The sequence below is a fragment of the Heptranchias perlo genome, unplaced genomic scaffold, assembly GCF_035084215.1.
Source record: "Heptranchias perlo isolate sHepPer1 unplaced genomic scaffold, sHepPer1.hap1 HAP1_SCAFFOLD_397, whole genome shotgun sequence".
Lineage (NCBI taxonomy): Eukaryota > Metazoa > Chordata > Chondrichthyes > Hexanchiformes > Hexanchidae > Heptranchias > Heptranchias perlo.
Genome location: NW_027139409.1, coordinates 205,001 through 223,147, shown reverse-complemented (window position 1 = coordinate 223,147; position 18,147 = coordinate 205,001). Strand labels below are relative to the sequence as shown.

The 18,147-nt window shown below is 55.1% G+C and overlaps 1 protein-coding gene across 1 annotated transcript in view; it reads right to left on the bottom strand.

Annotated features, from left to right (window-relative positions):
• Nucleotides 1-3,027: 3,027 nt before the first annotated feature.
• LOC137312153 (integrin alpha-X-like) overlaps nt 3,028-18,147 on the bottom strand; it is a 16,000-nt gene continuing 880 nt past the window's right edge. Inside the window, exons 3-7 of the mRNA XM_067978839.1 lie at nt 17,547-17,651; nt 16,305-16,415; nt 6,585-6,689; nt 5,345-5,455; nt 3,028-3,442 (exon numbers count right to left, since the gene is read on the bottom strand). Of these exons, the coding sequence (XP_067834940.1) occupies nt 3,329-3,442; nt 5,345-5,455; nt 6,585-6,689; nt 16,305-16,415; nt 17,547-17,633 (528 nt within the window). The 5' untranslated portion in view covers nt 17,634-17,651 and the 3' untranslated portion in view covers nt 3,028-3,328. The remainder of the gene's footprint in view (nt 3,443-5,344; nt 5,456-6,584; nt 6,690-16,304; nt 16,416-17,546; nt 17,652-18,147) is intronic.

Sequence of the window (18,147 nt, the reverse complement as noted above, 5' to 3'; positions counted from 1 at the left end):
ATTGGGGTTCAGACAGCGAGAGTCTCTTTATTGGGGTTCAGATAGCGAGAGTCTCTTTATTGGGGTTCAGACAGCGAGAGTCTCTTTATTGGGGTTCACACAGCGAGAGTCCATTGGGGTTCACACAGCGCGAGTCTCTATCGGGGTTCAGACAGCGAGAGTCTCTTTATTGGGGTTCACACCGCGAGAGTCTCTTTATTGGGGTTCACACAGCGCAAGTCTCTTTATTGGGGTTCACACAGCGAGAGTCTCTTTATTGGGGTTCACACAGCGCAAGTCTCTTTATTGGGGTTCACACAGCGCGAGTCTCTATATTGGGGTTCACACAGTGAGAGTCCATTGGGGTTCACAGCGAGAGTCCATTGGGGTTCACACAGCGAGAGTCCATTGGGGTTCAGACAGCGAGAGTCTCTTTATTGGGGTTCAGACAGCGAGAGTCTCTTTATTGGGGTTCACACAGCGAGAGTCCATTGGGGTTCACACAGCGCGAGTCTCTATCGGGGTTCACACAGCGAGAGTCTCTTTATTGGGGTTCACACAGCGAGAGTCTCTTTATTGGGGTTCAGACAGCGAGAGTCTCTTTATTGGGGTTCAGACAGCGAGAGTCTCTTTATTGGGGTTCAGACAGCGAGAGTCTCTTTATTGGGGTTCAGACAGCGAGAGTCTCTTTATTGGGGTTCAGACAGCGAGAGTCTCTTTATTGGGGTTCAGACAGCGAGAGTCTCTTTATTGGGGTTCACACAGCGAGAGTCCATTGGGGTTCACACAGCGCACGTCTCTATCGGGGTTCACACAGCGAGAGTCTCTTTATTGGGGTTCACACAGCGAGAGTCTCTTTATTGGGGTTCAGACAGCGAGAGTCTCTTTATTGGGGTTCACACAGCGAGAGTCCATTGGGGTTCACACAGCGAGAGTCTCTTTATTGGGGTTCAGAAAGCGAGAGTCTCTATTGGGGTTCACACAGCGAGAGTCTCTTTATTGGGGTTCACACAGCGTGAATCTCTTTATTGGGGTTCACACAGCGAGAGTCTCTTTATTGGGGTTCACACAGCGAGAGTCTCTTTATTGGGGTTCACACAGCGCAAGTCTCTTTATTGGGGTTCACACAGCGCGAGTCTCTATATTGGGGTTCACACAGCGCGAGTCTCTATATTGGGGTTCACACAGTGAGAGTCCATTGGGGTTCACAGCGAGAGTCCATTGGGGTTCACACAGCGAGAGTCCATTGGGGTTCAGACAGCGAGAGTCTCTTTATTGGGGTTCACACAGCGAGAGTCCATTGGGGTTCACACAGCGCGAGTCTCTATCGGGGTTCACACAGCGAGAGTCTCTTTATTGGGGTTCAGACAGCGAGAGTCTCATTATTGGGGTTCACACAGCGAGAGTCCATTGGGGTTCACACAGCGCGAGTCCATTGGGGTTCACACAGCGAGAGTCTCTTTATTGGGGTTCACACAGCGAGAGTCTCTTTATTGGGGTTCAGACAGCGAGAGTCTCTTTATTGGGGTTCACACAGCGAGCGTCTCTTTATTGGGGTTCAGACAGCGAGAGTCTCTTTATTGGGGTTCAGACAGCGAGAGTCTCTTTATTGGGGTTCACACAGCGAACGTCTCTTTATTGGGGTTCAGACAGCGAGAGTCTCTTTATTGGGGTTCACACAGCGAGAGTCTCTTTATTGTGGTTCAGACAGCGAGAGTCTCTTTATTGGGGTTCAGACAGCGAGAGTCTCTTTATTGGGGTTCAGACAGCGAGAGTCTCTTTATTGGGGTTCAGACAGCGAGAGTCTCTTTATTGGGGTTCAGACAGCGAGAGTCTCTTTATTGGGGTTCAGACAGCGAGAGTCTCTTTATTGGGGTTCAGACAGCGAGAGTCTCTTTATTGGGGTTCAGACAGCGAGAGTCTCTTTATTGGGGTTCAGACAGCGAGAGTCTCTTTATTGGGGTTCAGACAGCGAGAGTCTCTTTATTGGGGTTCAGACAGCGAGAGTCTCTTTATTGGGGTTCAGACAGCGAGAGTCTCTTTATTGGGGTTCAGATAGCGAGAGTCTCTTTATTGGGGTTCAGACAGCGAGAGTCTCTTTATTGGGGTTCACACAGCGAGAGTCCATTGGGGTTCACACAGCGCGAGTCTCTATCGGGGTTCAGACAGCGAGAGTCTCTTTATTGGGGTTCACACCGCGAGAGTCTCTTTATTGGGGTTCACACAGCGCAAGTCTCTTTATTGGGGTTCACACAGCGAGAGTCTCTTTATTGGGGTTCACACAGCGCAAGTCTCTTTATTGGGGTTCACACAGCGCGAGTCTCTATATTGGGGTTCACACAGTGAGAGTCCATTGGGGTTCACAGCGAGAGTCCATTGGGGTTCACACAGCGAGAGTCCATTGGGGTTCAGACAGCGAGAGTCTCTTTATTGGGGTTCAGACAGCGAGAGTCTCTTTATTGGGGTTCACACAGCGAGAGTCCATTGGGGTTCACACAGCGCGAGTCTCTATCGGGGTTCACACAGCGAGAGTCTCTTTATTGGGGTTCAGACAGCGAGAGTCTCTTTATTGGGGTTCACACAGCGAGAGTCCATTGGGGTTCACACAGCGCGAGTCCATTGGGGTTCACACAGCGAGAGTCTCTTTATTGGGGTTCACACAGCGAGAGTCTCTTTATTGGGGTTCAGACAGCGAGAGTCTCTTTATTGGGGTTCACACAGCGAGCGTCTCTTTATTGGGGTTCAGACAGCGAGAGTCTCTTTATTGGGGTTCAGACAGCGAGAGTCTCTTTATTGGGGTTCACACAGCGAGCGTCTCTTTATTGGGGTTCAGGCAGCGAGAGTCTCTTTATTGGGGTTCAGACAGCGAGAGTCTCTTTATTGGGGTTCAGACAGCGAGAGTCTCTTTATTGGGGTTCACACAGTAAGATACTTTATTGGGGTTCAGACAGCGAGAGTCTCTTTATTGGGGTTCAGACAGCGAGATTATCTTTATCGGGGTTCACACAGCGAGAGTCTCTTTATTGGGGTTCAGACAGCGAGAGTCTCTTTATTGGGGTTCAGACAGCGAGAGTCTCTTTATTGGGGTTCACACAGCGAGGGGTAGGGGGATATCCGATCCAGGGGTTGAGAGAAGTTGGGGGGGGGTCGGGTGGGAGACATTGAACAGCTGTTATTCGCCCCAGAACTCAGCCCTCAGACCCCTTTGCCAATATTCACAAACAGCTCCCCATCTACCCCCACGAAGCCCCTTCTGTCCGTGGGGTTATCTCGACCCCTCCACCCCATGCAGCGTCCGATCTTTCGGGGTGGGGACGGGGGCAGTTCTCGACTTGGCTTTGCGGGCTCGCTACTCTCCCATCCCCTCCGCGGCCGGGGCCTCGGCCGGACTGCCGGCGGCTGCCGACTCATCTCCTTCTTCCTCTTGCAACATGTCCTTGTAGCCTCTCTTGAAGAAACCGGCCTGCGATGGGAAGGGAGAAGGGTCGGAGACGTGAGACGCTGTCCGTCAGGCGCGCTCTCGGGGAGCGCTCGGTCGAACAGAGTCTGTTTTTAAACATTGGCGGCCGTGCCTTCAGCCGCCTGGGCCCTGAGCTCTGGAATTCCCTCCCTCCCTCTCTCTCTCCCTCCATCCCTCCCTCCCTCCCTCTGGCTCGCTCCTTCTCTCCCCTCTCTCCCTCCCCCTCTCTCTCCCTCCCTCTCTCCCTCCCTCCCTCTGGCTCGCTCCTTCTCTCTCCCCTCTCTCCGTCCCCCTCGCTCTCCCTCCGTCTCTGTTCCACCCCCTCCCTCCCTCTCTCCATCTCCCTCCCTCTCCCTCCATCCCTCTTGCTCACTCCGTCTCTCTGCCCCTCCATCTCTCTCTTTCCCTCCCTCCCTCTCTCTCTCTCCCTCCCTCTGTCTCCCCCTCGCCTTCCCTCCCTCTGTCTCCCCCTCGCCTTCCCTCCCTCTGTCTTCCCCCTCGCCTTCCCTCCCTCTGTCTTCCCCCTCGCCTTCCCTCCCTCTGTCTCCCCCTCGCCTTCCTCTCCCTCTGTCTCCCCCTCGCCTCCCTCTCTCTCTTCCTCCCCCTCTCTCTTCCTCCCCCTCTCTCTTCCCCCCCTCTCCCCCCTCCTTTAAGACCCTCCTTTAACCCTCCCTCGTTGACCGAGCTTTTGGACACCTGTCCCGATATCTCCTCCTGTGGCCCCGGGGTCAGATTGTGTCTGATTTACGCTCCAGTGAAGGGCCTTGGGGGAGGTTTTACTCTGTTAAAGGCCCCGTCTAATGCAAGAAATTGTTGTCATGATCGAGGTCTCTCCGACACATCGCGAAACACTCCGCAGCCAATGAATAACCCCGATGTTTGCAGCCAATGACTTATGTAGGAAAGGCGGCAGCCAATGAGCACAGCATGATCCCACAAACTGGGATGAAACGAATGGCCCAGTTTGCCTTGGGTTTGGTTGTTGGTTGAGGGAGGAACGGACACAGAGGACAACTCCCCTCCCTCATCTCTTCCTCCAACAGCGGGCGTGGGAATCGCCAGACAAGTGCCAGGCAATGACCATCTCCAACAAGAGAGAGTCCAACCACCTCCCCTTGACATTCAACGGCATTACCATCGCCGAATCCCCCACCATCAACATCCTGGGGGTCAGCATTGACCAGAAACTTAACTGGACCAGCCATATAAATACTGTGGCTCCAAGAGCAGGTCAGAGGCTGGGTATTCTGCGGCGAGTGACTCACCTCCTGACTCCCCAAAGCCTTTCCACCATCTACAAGGCACAAGTCAGGAGTGTGATGGAATACTCTCCACTTGCCTGGATGAGTGCAGCTCCAACAACAGTCAAGAAGCTCGACACCATCCAGGACAAAGCAGCCCGCTTGATTGGCACCCCATCCACCACCCTTAACGTTCACTCCCTTCACCACCGGCGCACCGTGGCTGCAGTGTGGACCATCCACAGGATGCACTGCAGCAACTCGCCAAGGCTTCTTCGACAGCACCTCCCAAACCCGCGACCTCTACCACCTAGAAGGACAAGGGCAGCAGGCGCATGGGGACAACACCACCTGCACGTTCCTCTCCGAGTCACACACCATCCCGACTTGGAAATATATCGGCCGTTCCCTCATCGTCGCTGGGTCAAAATCCTGGAACTCCCTTCCTAACAGCACTGTGGGAGAACCTTCACCACACGGACTGCAGCGGTTCAAGAAGGCGGCTCACCACCACCTTCTCAAGGGGCGATTAGGGATGGGCAATAAATGCCGGCCTCGCCAGCGACGCCCGCATCCCATGAGCGAATAATAAAAAAAACACCCGCCCAGACAGCTATCGGAGGCAGTGTCTTCTCTCTCTCTCTCCCCACTGTCGCATGCTTACCTTATAAAGAATTCCAGCCAGGATAGCGAGCAGGACGAGCCCTCCAATCGTGCTCCCCACAATAATCGGCAGAGGGTTGAACTCTTGAACTATCTCAACCCTTGTGTTGACCTGATGGCGGCAGAGGAAGAGGTCACATTAGCAGGGGGACGGGGGGGGGGGATCTGGGCCGTCGATAGCAATCTTGAAAGGCGGGGGGTGGGCGCGGAGCGTGAGGCGGACCCCCTGAAACCACAAAATATGTTCCTCTCCGCTGGGCTCCAATGCGCCCCTCTCACCCAGCCCACCCCAGGCCTTGGGAATTAACCGTCACGCGCCCTGAACTCAGCTTCTGACTCCCTCTCCGCTCCATCACCAAGGCCGCCTGCTCCCACCTCTGGAACATCGCCCGTCCCGGCTGAAATCCTCGTCCGCGGCCCTTTTTGGGTCCACTCCAGGCTCGTCTCCGTCCCAATGTTCTCCCGGCCTGCCCCAACCTTCGCCCCTCCGTAACCATCAACTCGTCCGCTGTCTCCGCATCCGAACTCGTTCACCCATCACCGCCCCCTCCCTCCGCCCCCCCGCCTCCCCTGTGCTCGCTGGACGCACATCGGCTCCCGGTCCCCCAAACGCCTCGATTTTAAAGTTCTCCATCCTCCTGTTCAAATCCCTCCGTGGCCCCTCGCCCCCACCCCCCCTCCTCCCTCCCTATCTCTGTAGCCTCCTCCAGCCCCCGACAAACCCTCCGAGATCTCTGCCCTCCTCCGATTCCGGCCTCTTGTCCATCCCCCCCCAATCCCCTTCGCTCCACCATTGGCGGCCGTGCCTTCAGCCGCCCGGGCCCCGAGCTCTGGAATTCCCTCCCTGAACCTCTCCCCCCTCCTCCTTTAAGACCCTCCTTAAACCCTCCCTCTTTGACCCAAATTTCCTGTCCTAATATCTCCTCAGGTGGCCCGGTCTGGAGTTCGAGCCTGTCTTCTACGCTGCTGTTGGACGCCTTCGGGGATGCCAAAGGGGCTACACAAACGTAATTGAGATAAACCGACCTCGGCACCATCCACCCGCTCCTACTCTTTCCCCGTCTCGCTCCGCGATCGAGGAGAGCGCTGAGGGAGGGAGTGGGGGGGTCAGTGAACCGGTGGACGGAGGGGACTGGTCGTCATCTCCTGGGGGGTGGGGGGAAGGGGAGGGCCTCGTAGGGCGTGGCGGGGTGGGGAACGGAACTGGGGGTCTCTCGCCGTCCCGCTCTCCCTGGGCTCACCTTGGCCTTCTGGAACTGATTGGTCGCCTGCGACACGTGGATGTACCTCTGCTCATCGTAGCCCACCTGGGCGAAGCTGGTCAGCATCACCTCCGCCGCGGCCGCCTGCAGGAGGGGCGGGGGGGGGGGGGGGGGGAGCAAAGATCGGCACACGTCACCCGAGCGGCCGGGAAAGAAACCGGAATTCCCTCCGTTACCCTCTCCCTCCTCTCCGTCCCCTCTCCTCCCGCCCCCCCCCGCGATTTTGTACCTTCGTACGTCACTGGCGGCCATTCTGCGCACAGTAAGATCCCACGGCCAATGCCCCGGTTAATCGATTCTTTTTTTCAGCGATGTTGGTCGAGGGATAAATCTCGGCCCCAGGACCCCCGGGGAGAGCTCCCTCCCTCCCCTGCTCTTCTTCCAATAGTGGGCCGTGGGATCTTTTACACCCACCCGGGAGGGGCAGACGGGGCCCTCGGTTTAACGTCTCGTCCGAAAGACGGCCCCTCCGACAGTGCGGCGCTGCCTCGGTACCGACCCTCCGACAGTGCGGCGCTCCCTCAGTACCGACCCTCCGACAGTGCGGCGCTCCCTCAGTACCGACCCTCCGACAGTGCGGCGCTCCCTCAGTACCGACCCTCCGACAGTGCGGCGCTCCCTCAGTACCGACACTCCGACAGTGCGGCGCTCCCTCAGTACCGACCCTCCGACAGTGCGGCGCTCCCTCAGTACCGACCCTCCCACAGTGCGGCGCTCCCTCAGTACCGACCCTCCGACAGTGCGGCGCTCCCTCAGTACCGACCCTCCAACAGTGCAGCGCTCCCTCAGTACCGACCCTCCGACAGTGCGGCGCTCCCTCAGTACCGACCCTCCGACAGTGCGGCGCTCCCTCAGTACTGACCCTCCGACAGTGCGGCGCTCCCTCAGTACTGACCCTCCGACAGTGCGGCGCTCCCTCAGTACCGACCCTCCGACAGTGCGGCGCTCCCTCGGTACCGACCCTCCGACAGTGCATCGCTCCCTCTGTACCGACCCTCCGACAGTGCGGCGCTCCCTCAGTACTGACCCTCCGACAGTGCGGCGCTCCCTCAGTACCGACCCTCCGACAGTGCGGCGCTCCCTCAGTACCGACCCTCCGACAGTGCGGCGCTCCCTCAGTCCTGACCCTCCGACAGTGCGGGCCAATTGACTGAAGACTGATTATTGGTGGGTTTGGAGGGGTACAGGTAAATGGGGTTGAGGTACAGAGCAGCAGGGATGGGATAGAATGGCGGGGAACAAGCTGGATGGACTGAACGGCCTCCTCCTACTCCTGCGTCGCTGTATTTGCTGACCTGGTCAGAGTTACTCCAGTGGACTGCCCCGACGATGGATAATGTGACCCTCTGCGTTCTCTTCAGTTGAGTTATCTGACAGGTGACTACATAGCACTGAGTCACATTACATTATTGGGGTTCAGACAGCGAGAGTCTCTTTATTGGGGTTCAGACAGTGATAGTCTCTTTATTGGGGTTCAGACAGCGAGAGTCTCTTTATTGGGGTACAGACACCGAGAGTCTCTTTATTGGGGTTCAGACAGCGAGAGTCTATTTATTGGGGTTCACACAGCGCGAGTCTCTGTATTGGGGTTCAGACAGCGAGAGTCTATTTATTGGGGTTCACACAGCGCGAGTCACTTTATTGGGGTTCAGACAGCGAGAGTCTCTTTATTGGGGTTCAGACAGCGAGAGTCTCTTTTTTGGGGTTCAGACAGCGAGAGTCTCTTTATTGGGGTTCAGACAGCGAGAGTCTCTTTATTGGGGTTCAGACAGCGAGAGTCTCTTTTTTGGGGTTCAGACAGCGAGAGTCTCTTTATTGGGGTTCACACAGCGAGATTATCTTTATTGGGGTTCAGACAGCGAGAGTCTATTTATTGGGGTTCACACAGCGCGAGTCTCTTTATTGGGGTTCAGACAGCGAGAGTCTCTTTATTGGGGTTCAGACAGCGAGAGTCTCTTTTTTGGGGTTCAGACAGCGAGAGTCTATTTATTGGGGTTCACACAGCGCGAGTCTCTTTTTTGGGGTGCAGACAGCGAGAGTCTCTTTATTGGGGTTCACGCAGCGAGAGTCTATTTATTGGGGTACAGACACCGAGAGTCTCTTTATTGGGGTTCAGACAGCGAGAGTCTATTTATTGGGGTTCACACAGCGCGAGTCTCTTTATTGGGGTTCAGACAGCGAGAGTCTCTTTATTGGGGTTCAGACACCGAGAGTCTCTTTATTGGGGTTCAGACAGCGAGAGTCTATTTATTGGGGTTCACACAGCGCGAGTCACTTTATTGGGGTTCACACAGCGTGAATCTCTTTATTGGGGTTCACACAGCGAGAGTCTCTTTATTGGGGTTCACACAGCGCAAGTCTCTTTATTGGGGTTCACACAGCGAGAGTCTCTTTATTGGGGTTCACACAGCGCAAGTCTCTTTATTGGGGTTCACACAGCGCGAGTCTCTATATTGGGGTTCACACAGCGAGAGTCCATTGGGGTTCACACAGCGAGAGTCCATTGGGGTTCACACAGCGAGAGTCTCTTTATTGGGGTTCACACAGCGAGAGTCCATTGGGGTTCACACAGCGAGAGTCTCTTTTTTGGGGTTCAGACAGCGAGAGTCTCTTTATTGGGGTTCACACAGTGAGATACTTTATTGGGGTTCACGCAGCGAGAGTCTCTTTATTGGGGTTCAGACAGCGAGAGTCTCTTTATTGGGGTTCACACAGCGCGAGTCTCTTTATTGGGGTTCAGACAGCGAGAGTCTCTTTATTGGGGTTCAGACAGCGAGAGTCTCTTTATTGGGGTTCAGACAGTGATAGTCTCTTTTTTGGGGTTCAGACAGCGAGAGTCTCTTTATTGGGGTTCAGACAGCGAGAGTCTCTTTATTGGGGTTCAGACAGCGAGAGTCACTTTATTGGGGTTCAGGCAGCGAGAGTCTATTTATTGGGGTTCAGACAGCGAGAGTCTCTTTATTGGGGTTCAGACAGCGAGAGTCTCTTTATTGGGGTTCAGACAGCGAGAGTCTCTTTATTGGGGTTCAGACAGCGCGAGTCTCTTTTTTGGGGTTCAGACAGCGAGAGTCTCTTTATTGGGGTTCAGGCAGCGAGAGTCTATTTATTGGGGTTCAGACAGTGAGAGTCTCTTTTTTGGGGTTCAGACAGCGAGAGTCTCTTTATTGGGGTTCAGACAGCGAGAGACTTTATTGGGGTTCAGACAGCGAGAGTCTCTTTATTGGGGTTCACACAGCGAGAGTCTCTTTATTGGGGTTCAGACAGCGAGAGTCTCTTTATTGGGGTTCACGCAGCGAGAGTCTATTTATTGGGGTTCAGACACCGAGAGTCTCATTCTTGGGGTTCAGACAGCGAGAGTCTCTTTATTGGGGTTCACACCGCGCGAGTCTCTTTATTGGGGTTCAGACAGCGAGAGTCTCTTTTTTGGGGTTCAGACAGCGAGAGTCTCTTTATTGGGGTTCAGACAGCGCGAGTCTCTTTATTGGGGTTCAGACAGCGCGAGTCTCTTTATTGGGGTTCAGGTAGCGAGAGTCTATTTATTGGGGTTCAGACAGTGAGAGTCTCTTTTTTGGGGTTCAGACAGCGAGAGTCTCTTTATTGGGGTTCAGACAGCGAGAGACTTTATTGGGGTTCAGACAGCGAGAGTCTCTTTATTGGGGTTCAGACAGCGAGAGTCTCTTTATTGGGGTTCAGACAGCAAGCGTCTCTTTATTGGGGTTCAGACAGCGAGAGTCTCTTTATTGGGGTTCACACAGCGCGAGTCTCTTTATTGGGGTTCAGACAGCGAGAGTCTCTTTTTTGGGGTTCAGACAGCGAGAGTCTCTTTATTGGGGTTCAGACAGCGCGAGTCTCTTTATTGGGGTTCAGGCAGCGAGAGTCTATTTATTGGGGTTCAGACAGTGAGAGTCTCTTTTTTGGGGTTCAGACAGCGAGAGTCTCTTTATTGGGGTTCAGACAGCGAGAGACTTTATTGGGGTTCAGACAGCGAGAGTCTCTTTATTGGGGTTCAGACAGCGAGAGTCTCTTTATTGGGGTTCAGACAGCGAGAGTCTCTTTATTGGGGTTCAGACAGCGAGAGTCTCTTTATTGGGGTTCAGACAGCGAGAGTCTATTTTTTGGGGTTCAGACAGCGAGAGTCTCTTTATTGGGGTTCAGACAGCGAGAGTCTCTTTATTGGGGTTCAGACAGCGAGAGTCTCTTTATTGGGGTTCAGACAGCGAGAGTCTCTTTTTTGGGGTTCAGACAGCGAGAGTCTCTTTATTGGGGTTCAGACAGCGCGAGTCTCTTTATTGGGGTTCAGGCAGCGAGAGTCTATTTATTGGGGTTCAGACAGTGAGAGTCTCTTTTTTGGGGTTCAGACAGCGAGAGTCTCTTTATTGGGGTTCAGACAGCGAGAGACTTTATTGGGGTTCAGACAGCGAGAGTCTCTTTATTGGGGTTCAGACAGCGAGAGTCTCTTTATTGGGGTTCAGACAGCGAGAGTCTCTTTATTGGGGTTCAGACAGCGAGAGACTTTATTGGGGTTCAGACAGCGAGAGTCTCTTTATTGGGGTTCAGACAGCGAGAGTCTCTTTATTGGGGTTCAGACAGCAAGCGTCTCTTTATTGGGGTTCAGACAGCGAGAGTCTCTTTATTGGGGTTCAGACAGCGAGAGTCTCTTTATTGGGGTTCAGACAGCGAGAGTCTATTTTTTGGGGTTCAGACAGCGAGAGTCTCTTTATTGGGGTTCAGACAGCGAGAGTCTCTTTATTGGGGTTCAGACAGCGAGAGTCTCTTTATTGGGGTTCAGACAGCGAGAGTCTCTTTATTGGGGTTCAGACAGCGAGAGTCTCTTTATTGGGGTTCACACAGCGAGAGTCTCTTTATTGGGGTTCAGACAGCGAGAGTCTCTTTATTGGGGTTCAGACAGCGAGAGTCTCTTTTTTGGGGTTCAGACAGCGAGAGTCTCTTTTTTGGGGTTCACACAGCGAGAGTCTCTTTTTTGGGGTTCAGACAGCGAGAGTCTATTTATTGGGGTTCAGACACCGAGAGTCTCATTCTTGGGGTTCAGACAGCGAGAGTCTCTTTATTGGGGTTCACACCGCGCGAGTCTCTTTATTGGGGTTCAGACAGCGAGAGTCTCTTTTTTGGGGTTCAGACAGCGAGAGTCTCTTTATTGGGGTTCAGACAGCGCGAGTCTCTTTATTGGGGTTCAGACAGCGCGAGTCTCTTTATTGGGGTTCAGGCAGCGAGAGTCTATTTATTGGGGTTCAGACAGTGAGAGTCTCTTTTTTGGGGTTCAGACAGCGAGAGTCTCTTATTGGGGTTCAGACAGCGAGAGACTTTATTGGGTTCAGACAGCGAGAGTCTCTTTATGGGGTTCAGACAGCGAGAGTCTCTTTATTGGGGTTCAGACAGCAAGCGTCTCTTTATTGGGGTTCAGACAGCGAGAGTCTCTTTATTGGGGTTCAGACAGCGAGAGTCTCTTATTGGGGTTCACACAGCGCGAGTCTCTTTATTGGGGTTCACACAGTAAGATACTTTATTGGGGTTCAGACAGCGAGAGTCTCTTTATTGGGGTTCAGACAGCGACAGTCTCTTTATTGGGGTTCACACAGCGAGAGTCTCTTTTTTGGGGTTCAGACAGCGAGAGTCTCTTTATTGGGGTTCAGACAGCGAGATTATCTTTATTGGGGTTCAGACAGCGAGAGTCTCTTTATTGGGGTTCACACAGCGCAAGTCTCTTTATTGGAGTTCACACAGCGCGAGTCTCTTTATTGGGGTTCAGACAGCGAGAGTCTCTTTATTGGGGTTCAGACAGCGAGAGTCTCTTTATTGGGGTTCAGACAGCGAGAGTCTCTTTATTGGGGTTCAGACAGCGAGAGTCTCTTTATTGGGGTTCAGACAGCGCGAGTCTCTTTTTTGGGGTTCAGACAGCGAGAGTCTCTTTTTGGGTTCAGACAGCGAGAGTCCATTTATTGGGGTTCACACAGCGCGAGTCTCTTTATTGGGGTTCAGACAGCGAGAGTCTCTTTTTTGGGGTTCAGACAGCGAGAGTCTCTTTATTGGGGTTCAGACAGCGCGAGTCCATTTATTGGGGTTCACACAGCGCGAGTCTCTTTATTGGGGTTCAGACAGCGAGAGTCTCTTTTTTGGGGTTCAGACAGCGAGAGTCTCTTTATTGGGGTTCAGACAGCGCGAGTCTCTTATTGGGGTTCAGGCAGCGAGAGTCTATTTATTGGGGTTCAGACAGTGAGAGTCTCTTTTTTGGGGTTCACGCAGCGAGAGTCTATTTATTGGGGTTCAGACACCGAGAGTCTCTTTATTGGGGTTCAGACAGCGAGAGTCTCTTTATTGGGGTTCACACTGCGAGAGTCTCTTTTTGGGGTTCACACAGCGCAAGTCTCTTTATTGGGGTTCACACAGCGAGAGTCTCTTTATTGGGGTTCAGACAGCGAGAGTCTCTTTATTGGGGTTCAGACAGCGAGAGTCTCTTTATTGGGGTTCAGACAGCGAGAGTCTCTTTATTGGGGTTCAGTCAGCGAGAGTCTCTTTTTTGGGGTTCAGACAGCAAGCGTCTCTTTATTGGGGTTCAGACAGCGAGAGTCTCTTTATTGGGGTTCACACAGCGAGAGTCTCTTTATTGGGGTTCAGACAGCGAGAGTCTCTTTATTGGGGTTCAGACAGCGAGAGTCTCTTTTTTGGGGTTCAGACAGCGAGAGTCTCTTTTTTGGGGTTCACACAGCGAGAGTCTCTTTTTTGGGGTTCAGACAGCGAGAGTCTCTTTTTTGGGGTTCAGACAGCGAGAGTCTCTTTTTTGGGGTTCAGACAGCGAGAGTCTCTTTATTGGGGTTCAGACAGCGCGAGTCTCTTTATTGGGGTTCAGGCAGCGAGAGTCTATTTATTGGGGTTCAGACAGTGAGAGTCTCTTTTTTGGGGTTCACGCAGCGAGAGTCTATTTATTGGGGTTCAGACACCGAGAGTCTCTTTATTGGGGTTCAGTCAGCGAGAGTCTCTTTTTTGGGGTTCAGACAGCAAGCGTCTCTTTATTGGGGTTCAGACAGCGAGAGTCTCTTTATTGGGGTTCAGACAGCGAGAGTCTCTTTATTGGGGTTCAGACAGCGCGAGTCTCTTTTTTGGGGTTCAGACAGCGAGAGTCTCTTTATTGGGGTTCAGACAGCGAGAGTCTCTTTTTTGGGGTTCAGACAGCGAGAGTCTCTTTTTTGGGGTTCAGACAGCGAGAGTCTCTTTATTGGGGTTCAGACAGCGAGAGTCTCTTTATTGGGGTTCAGACAGCGAGAGTCTCTTTTTGGGGTTCAGACAGCGAGAGTCTCTTTATTGGGGTTCAGACAGCGAGAGTCTCTTTATTGGGGTTCAGACAGCGAGATTATCTTTATTGGGGTTCAGACAGCGAGAGTCTCTTATTGGGGTTCAGACAGCGAGAGTCTCTTTATTGGGGTTCACACAGCGAGGGGTAGGGGGATATCCGATCCAGGGGTTGAGAGAAGTTGGGGGGGGGTCGGGTGGGAGACATTGAACAGCTGTTATTCGCCCCAGAACTCAGCCCTCAGACCCCTTTGCCAATATTCACAAACAGCTCCCCATCTACCCCCACGAAGCCCCTTCTGTCCGTGGGGTTATCTCGACCCCTCCACCCCATGCAGCGTCCGATCTTTCGGGGTGGGGACGGGGGCAGTTCTCGACTTGGCTTTGCGGGCTCGCTACTCTCCCATCCCCTCCTCGGCCCGGACTGCCGGCGGCTGCCGACTCATCTCCTTCTTCCTCTTGCAACATGTCCTTGTAGCCTCTCTTGAAGAAACCGGCCTGCGATGGGAAGGGAGAAGGGTCGGAGACGTGAGACGCTGTCCGTCAGGCGCGCTCTCGGGGAGCGCTCGGTCGAACAGAGTCTGTTTTTAAACATTGGCGGCCGTGCCTTCAGCCGCCTGGGCCCTGAGCTCTGGAATTCCCTCCCTCCCTCTCTCTCTCCCTCCATCCCTCCCTCCCTCCCTCTGGCTCGCTCCTTCTCTCCCCTCTCTCCCTCCCCATCTCTCTCCCTCCCTCCCTCTGGCTCGCTCCTTCTCTCTCCCCTCTCTCCCTCCCCCTCGCTCTCCCTCCGTCTCTCTTCCTCCCCCTCCCTCCCTCCCTCTCTCCATCTCCCTCCCTCTCCCTCCATCCCTCTTGCTCACTCCGTCTCTCTGCCCCTCCATCTCTCTCTTTCCCTCCCTCCCTCTCTCTCTCCCTCCCTCTGTCTCCCCCTCGCCTTCCCTCCCTCTGTCTTCCCCCTCGCCTTCCCTCCCTCTGTCTTCCCCCTCGCCTTCCTCTCCCTCTGTCTTCCCCCTCGCCTTCCCTCCCTCTGTCTTCCCCCTCGCCTTCCTCTCCCTCTGTCTTCCCCCTCGCCTTCCTCTCTCTCTTCCTCCCTCTCTCTCTTCCTCCCCCTCTCTCTTCCCCCCCTCTCCCCCCTCCTTTAAGACCCTCCTTTAACCCTCCCTCGTTGACCGAGCTTTTGGACACCTGTCCCGATATCTCCTCCTGTGGCCCCGGGGTCAGATTGTGTCTGATTTACGCTCCAGTGAAGGGCCTTGGGGAGGTTTTTACTCTGTTAAAGGCCCCGTCTAATGCAAGAAATTGTTGTCATGATCAAGGTCTCTCCGACACATCGCGAAACACTCCGCAGCCAATGAATAACCCCGATGTTTGCAGCCAATGACTTATGTAGGAAAGGCGGCAGCCAATGAGCACAGCATGATCCCCACAAACTGGGATGAAACGAATGGCCCAGTTTGCCTTGGGTTTGGTTGTTGGTTGAGGGAGGAACGGGCACTGAGGACAACTCCCCTCCCTCATCTCTTCCTCCAACAGCGGGCGTGGGAATCGCCAGACAAGTGCCAGGCATGACCATCTCCAACAAGAGAGAGTCCAACCACCTCCCCTTGACATTCAACGGCATTACCATCGCCGAATCCCCCACCATCAACATCCTGGGGGGTCACCATTGACCAGAAACTTAACTGGACCAGCCACATAAATACTGTGGCTACAAGAGCAGGTCAGAGGCTGGGTATTCTGCGGCGAGTGACTCACCTCCTGACTCCCCAAAGCCTTTCCACCATCTACAAGGCACAAGTCAGGAGTGTGATGGAATACTCTCCACTTGCCTGGATGAGTGCAGCTCCAACAACACTCAAGAAGCTCGACACCATCCAGGACAAAGCAGCCCGCTTGATTGGCACCCCATCCACCACCCTAAACATTCACTCCCTTCACCACCGGCGCACTGTGGCTGCAGTGTGGACCATCCACAGGATGCACTGCAGCAACTCGCCAAGGCTTCTTCAACAGCACCTCCCAAACCCGCGACCTCTACCACCTAGAAGGACAAGGGCAGCAGGCGCATGGGAGCAACACCACCTGCACGTTCCCCTCCGAGTCACACACCATCCCGACTTGGAAATCTATCGGCCGTTCCCTCATCGTCGCTGGGTCAAAATCCTGGAACTCCCTTCCTAACAGCACTGTGGGAGAACCGTCACCACACGGACTGCAGCGGTTCAAGAAGGCGGCTCACCACCACCTTCTCAAGGGGCGATTGGGGATGGGCAATAAATGCCGGCCTCGCCAGCGACGCCCGCATCCCATGAGCGAATAATAAAAAAACACCCGCCCAGACAGCTATCGGAGGCAGTGTCTTCTCTCTCTCTCTCCCCACTGTCGCATGCTTACCTTATAAAGAATTCCAGCCAGGATAGCGAGCAGGACGAGCCCTCCAATCGTGCTCCCCACAATAATCGGCAGAGGGTTGAACTCTTGAACTATCTCAACCCTTGTGTTGACCTGATGGCGGCAGAGGAAGAGGTCACATTAGCAGGGGGAGGAGGGGGGGGGGGGGATCTGGGCCGTCGATAGCAATCTTGAAAGGCGGGGGGTGGGCGCGGAGCGTGAGGCGGACCCCCTGAAACCACAAAATATGTTCCTCTCCGCTGGGCTCCAATGCGCCCCTCTCACCCAGCCACCCCAGGCCTTGGGAATTAACCGTCACGCGCCCTGAACTCAGCTTCTGACCTCCCTCTCCGCTCCATCACCAAGGCCGCCTGCTCCCACCTCTGGAACATCGCCCGTCCCGGCTGAAATCCTCGTCCGCGGCCCTTTTTGGGTCCACTCCAGGCTCGTCTCCGTCCCAATGTTCTCCCGGCCTGCCCCAACCTTCGCCCCTCCGTAACCATCAACTCGTCCGCTGTCTCCGCATCCGAACTCGTTCACCCGTCACCCCCTCCCTCCGCCCCCCGCCTCCCCTGTGCTCGCTGGACGCACATCGGCTCCCGGTCCCCCAAACGCCTCGATTTTAAAGTTCTCCATCCTCCTGTTCAAATCCCTCCGTGGCCCCTCGCCCCCCACCCCCCCTCCTCCCTCCCTATCTCTGTAGCCTCCTCCAGCCCCCGACAAACCCTCCGAGATCTCTGCCCTCCTCCGATTCCGGCCTCTTGTCCATCCCCCCCCAATCCCCTTCGCTCCACCATTGGCGGCCGTGCCTTCAGCCGCCCGGGCCCCGAGCTCTGGAATTCCCTCCCTGAACCTCTCCCCCCTCCTCCTTTAAGACCCTCCTTAAACCCTCCCTCTTTGACCCAAATTTCCTGTCCTAATATCTCCTCAGGTGGCCCGGTCTGGAGTTTGAGCCTGTCTTCTACGCTGCTGTTGGACGCCTTCGGGGATGCCAAAGAGGCTACAGAAACGTAATTGAGATAAACCGACCTCGCGCACCATCCACCCGCTCCTACTCTTTCCCCGTCTCGCTCCGCGATCGAGGAGAGCGCTGAGGGAGGGAGTGGGGGGGGGTCAGTGAACCGGTGGACGGAGGGGACTGGGCGTCATCTCCTGGTGGGGGTGGGGGTGGAGGGCCTCGTAGGGCGTGGCGGGGTGGGGAACGGAACTGGGGGTCTCTCGCCGTCCCGCTCTCCCTGGGCTCACCTTGGCCTTCTGGAACTGATTGGTCGCCTGCGACACGTGGATGTACCTCTGCTCATCGTAGCCCACCTGGGCGAAGCTGGTCAGCATCACCTCCGCCGCGGCCGCCTGCAGGAGGGGCGGGGGGGGGGGGGGGGGGAGCAAAGATCGGCACACGTCACCCGAGCGGCCGGGAAAGAAACCGGAATTCCCTCCGTTACCCTCTCCCTCCTCTCCGTCCCCTCTCCTCCCGCCCCCCCGCGATTTTGTACCTTCGTACGTCACTGGCGGCCATTCTGCGCACAGTAAGATCCCGCGGCCAATGCCCCGGTTAATCGATTCTTTTTTTTCAGCGATGTTGGTCGAGGGATAAATCTCGGCCCCAGGACCCCCGGGGAGAGCTCCCCCACCCCCCTGCTCTTCTTCCAATAGTGGGCCGTGGGATCTTTTACACCCACCCGGGAGGGGCAGACGGGGCCCTCGGTTTAACGTCTCGTCCGAAAGACGGCCCCTCCGACAGTGCGGCGCTGCCTCGGTACCGACCCTCCGACAGTGCGGCGCTGCCTCAGTACTGACCCTCCGACAGTGCGGCGCTCCCTCAGTACCGACCCTCCCACAGTGCAGC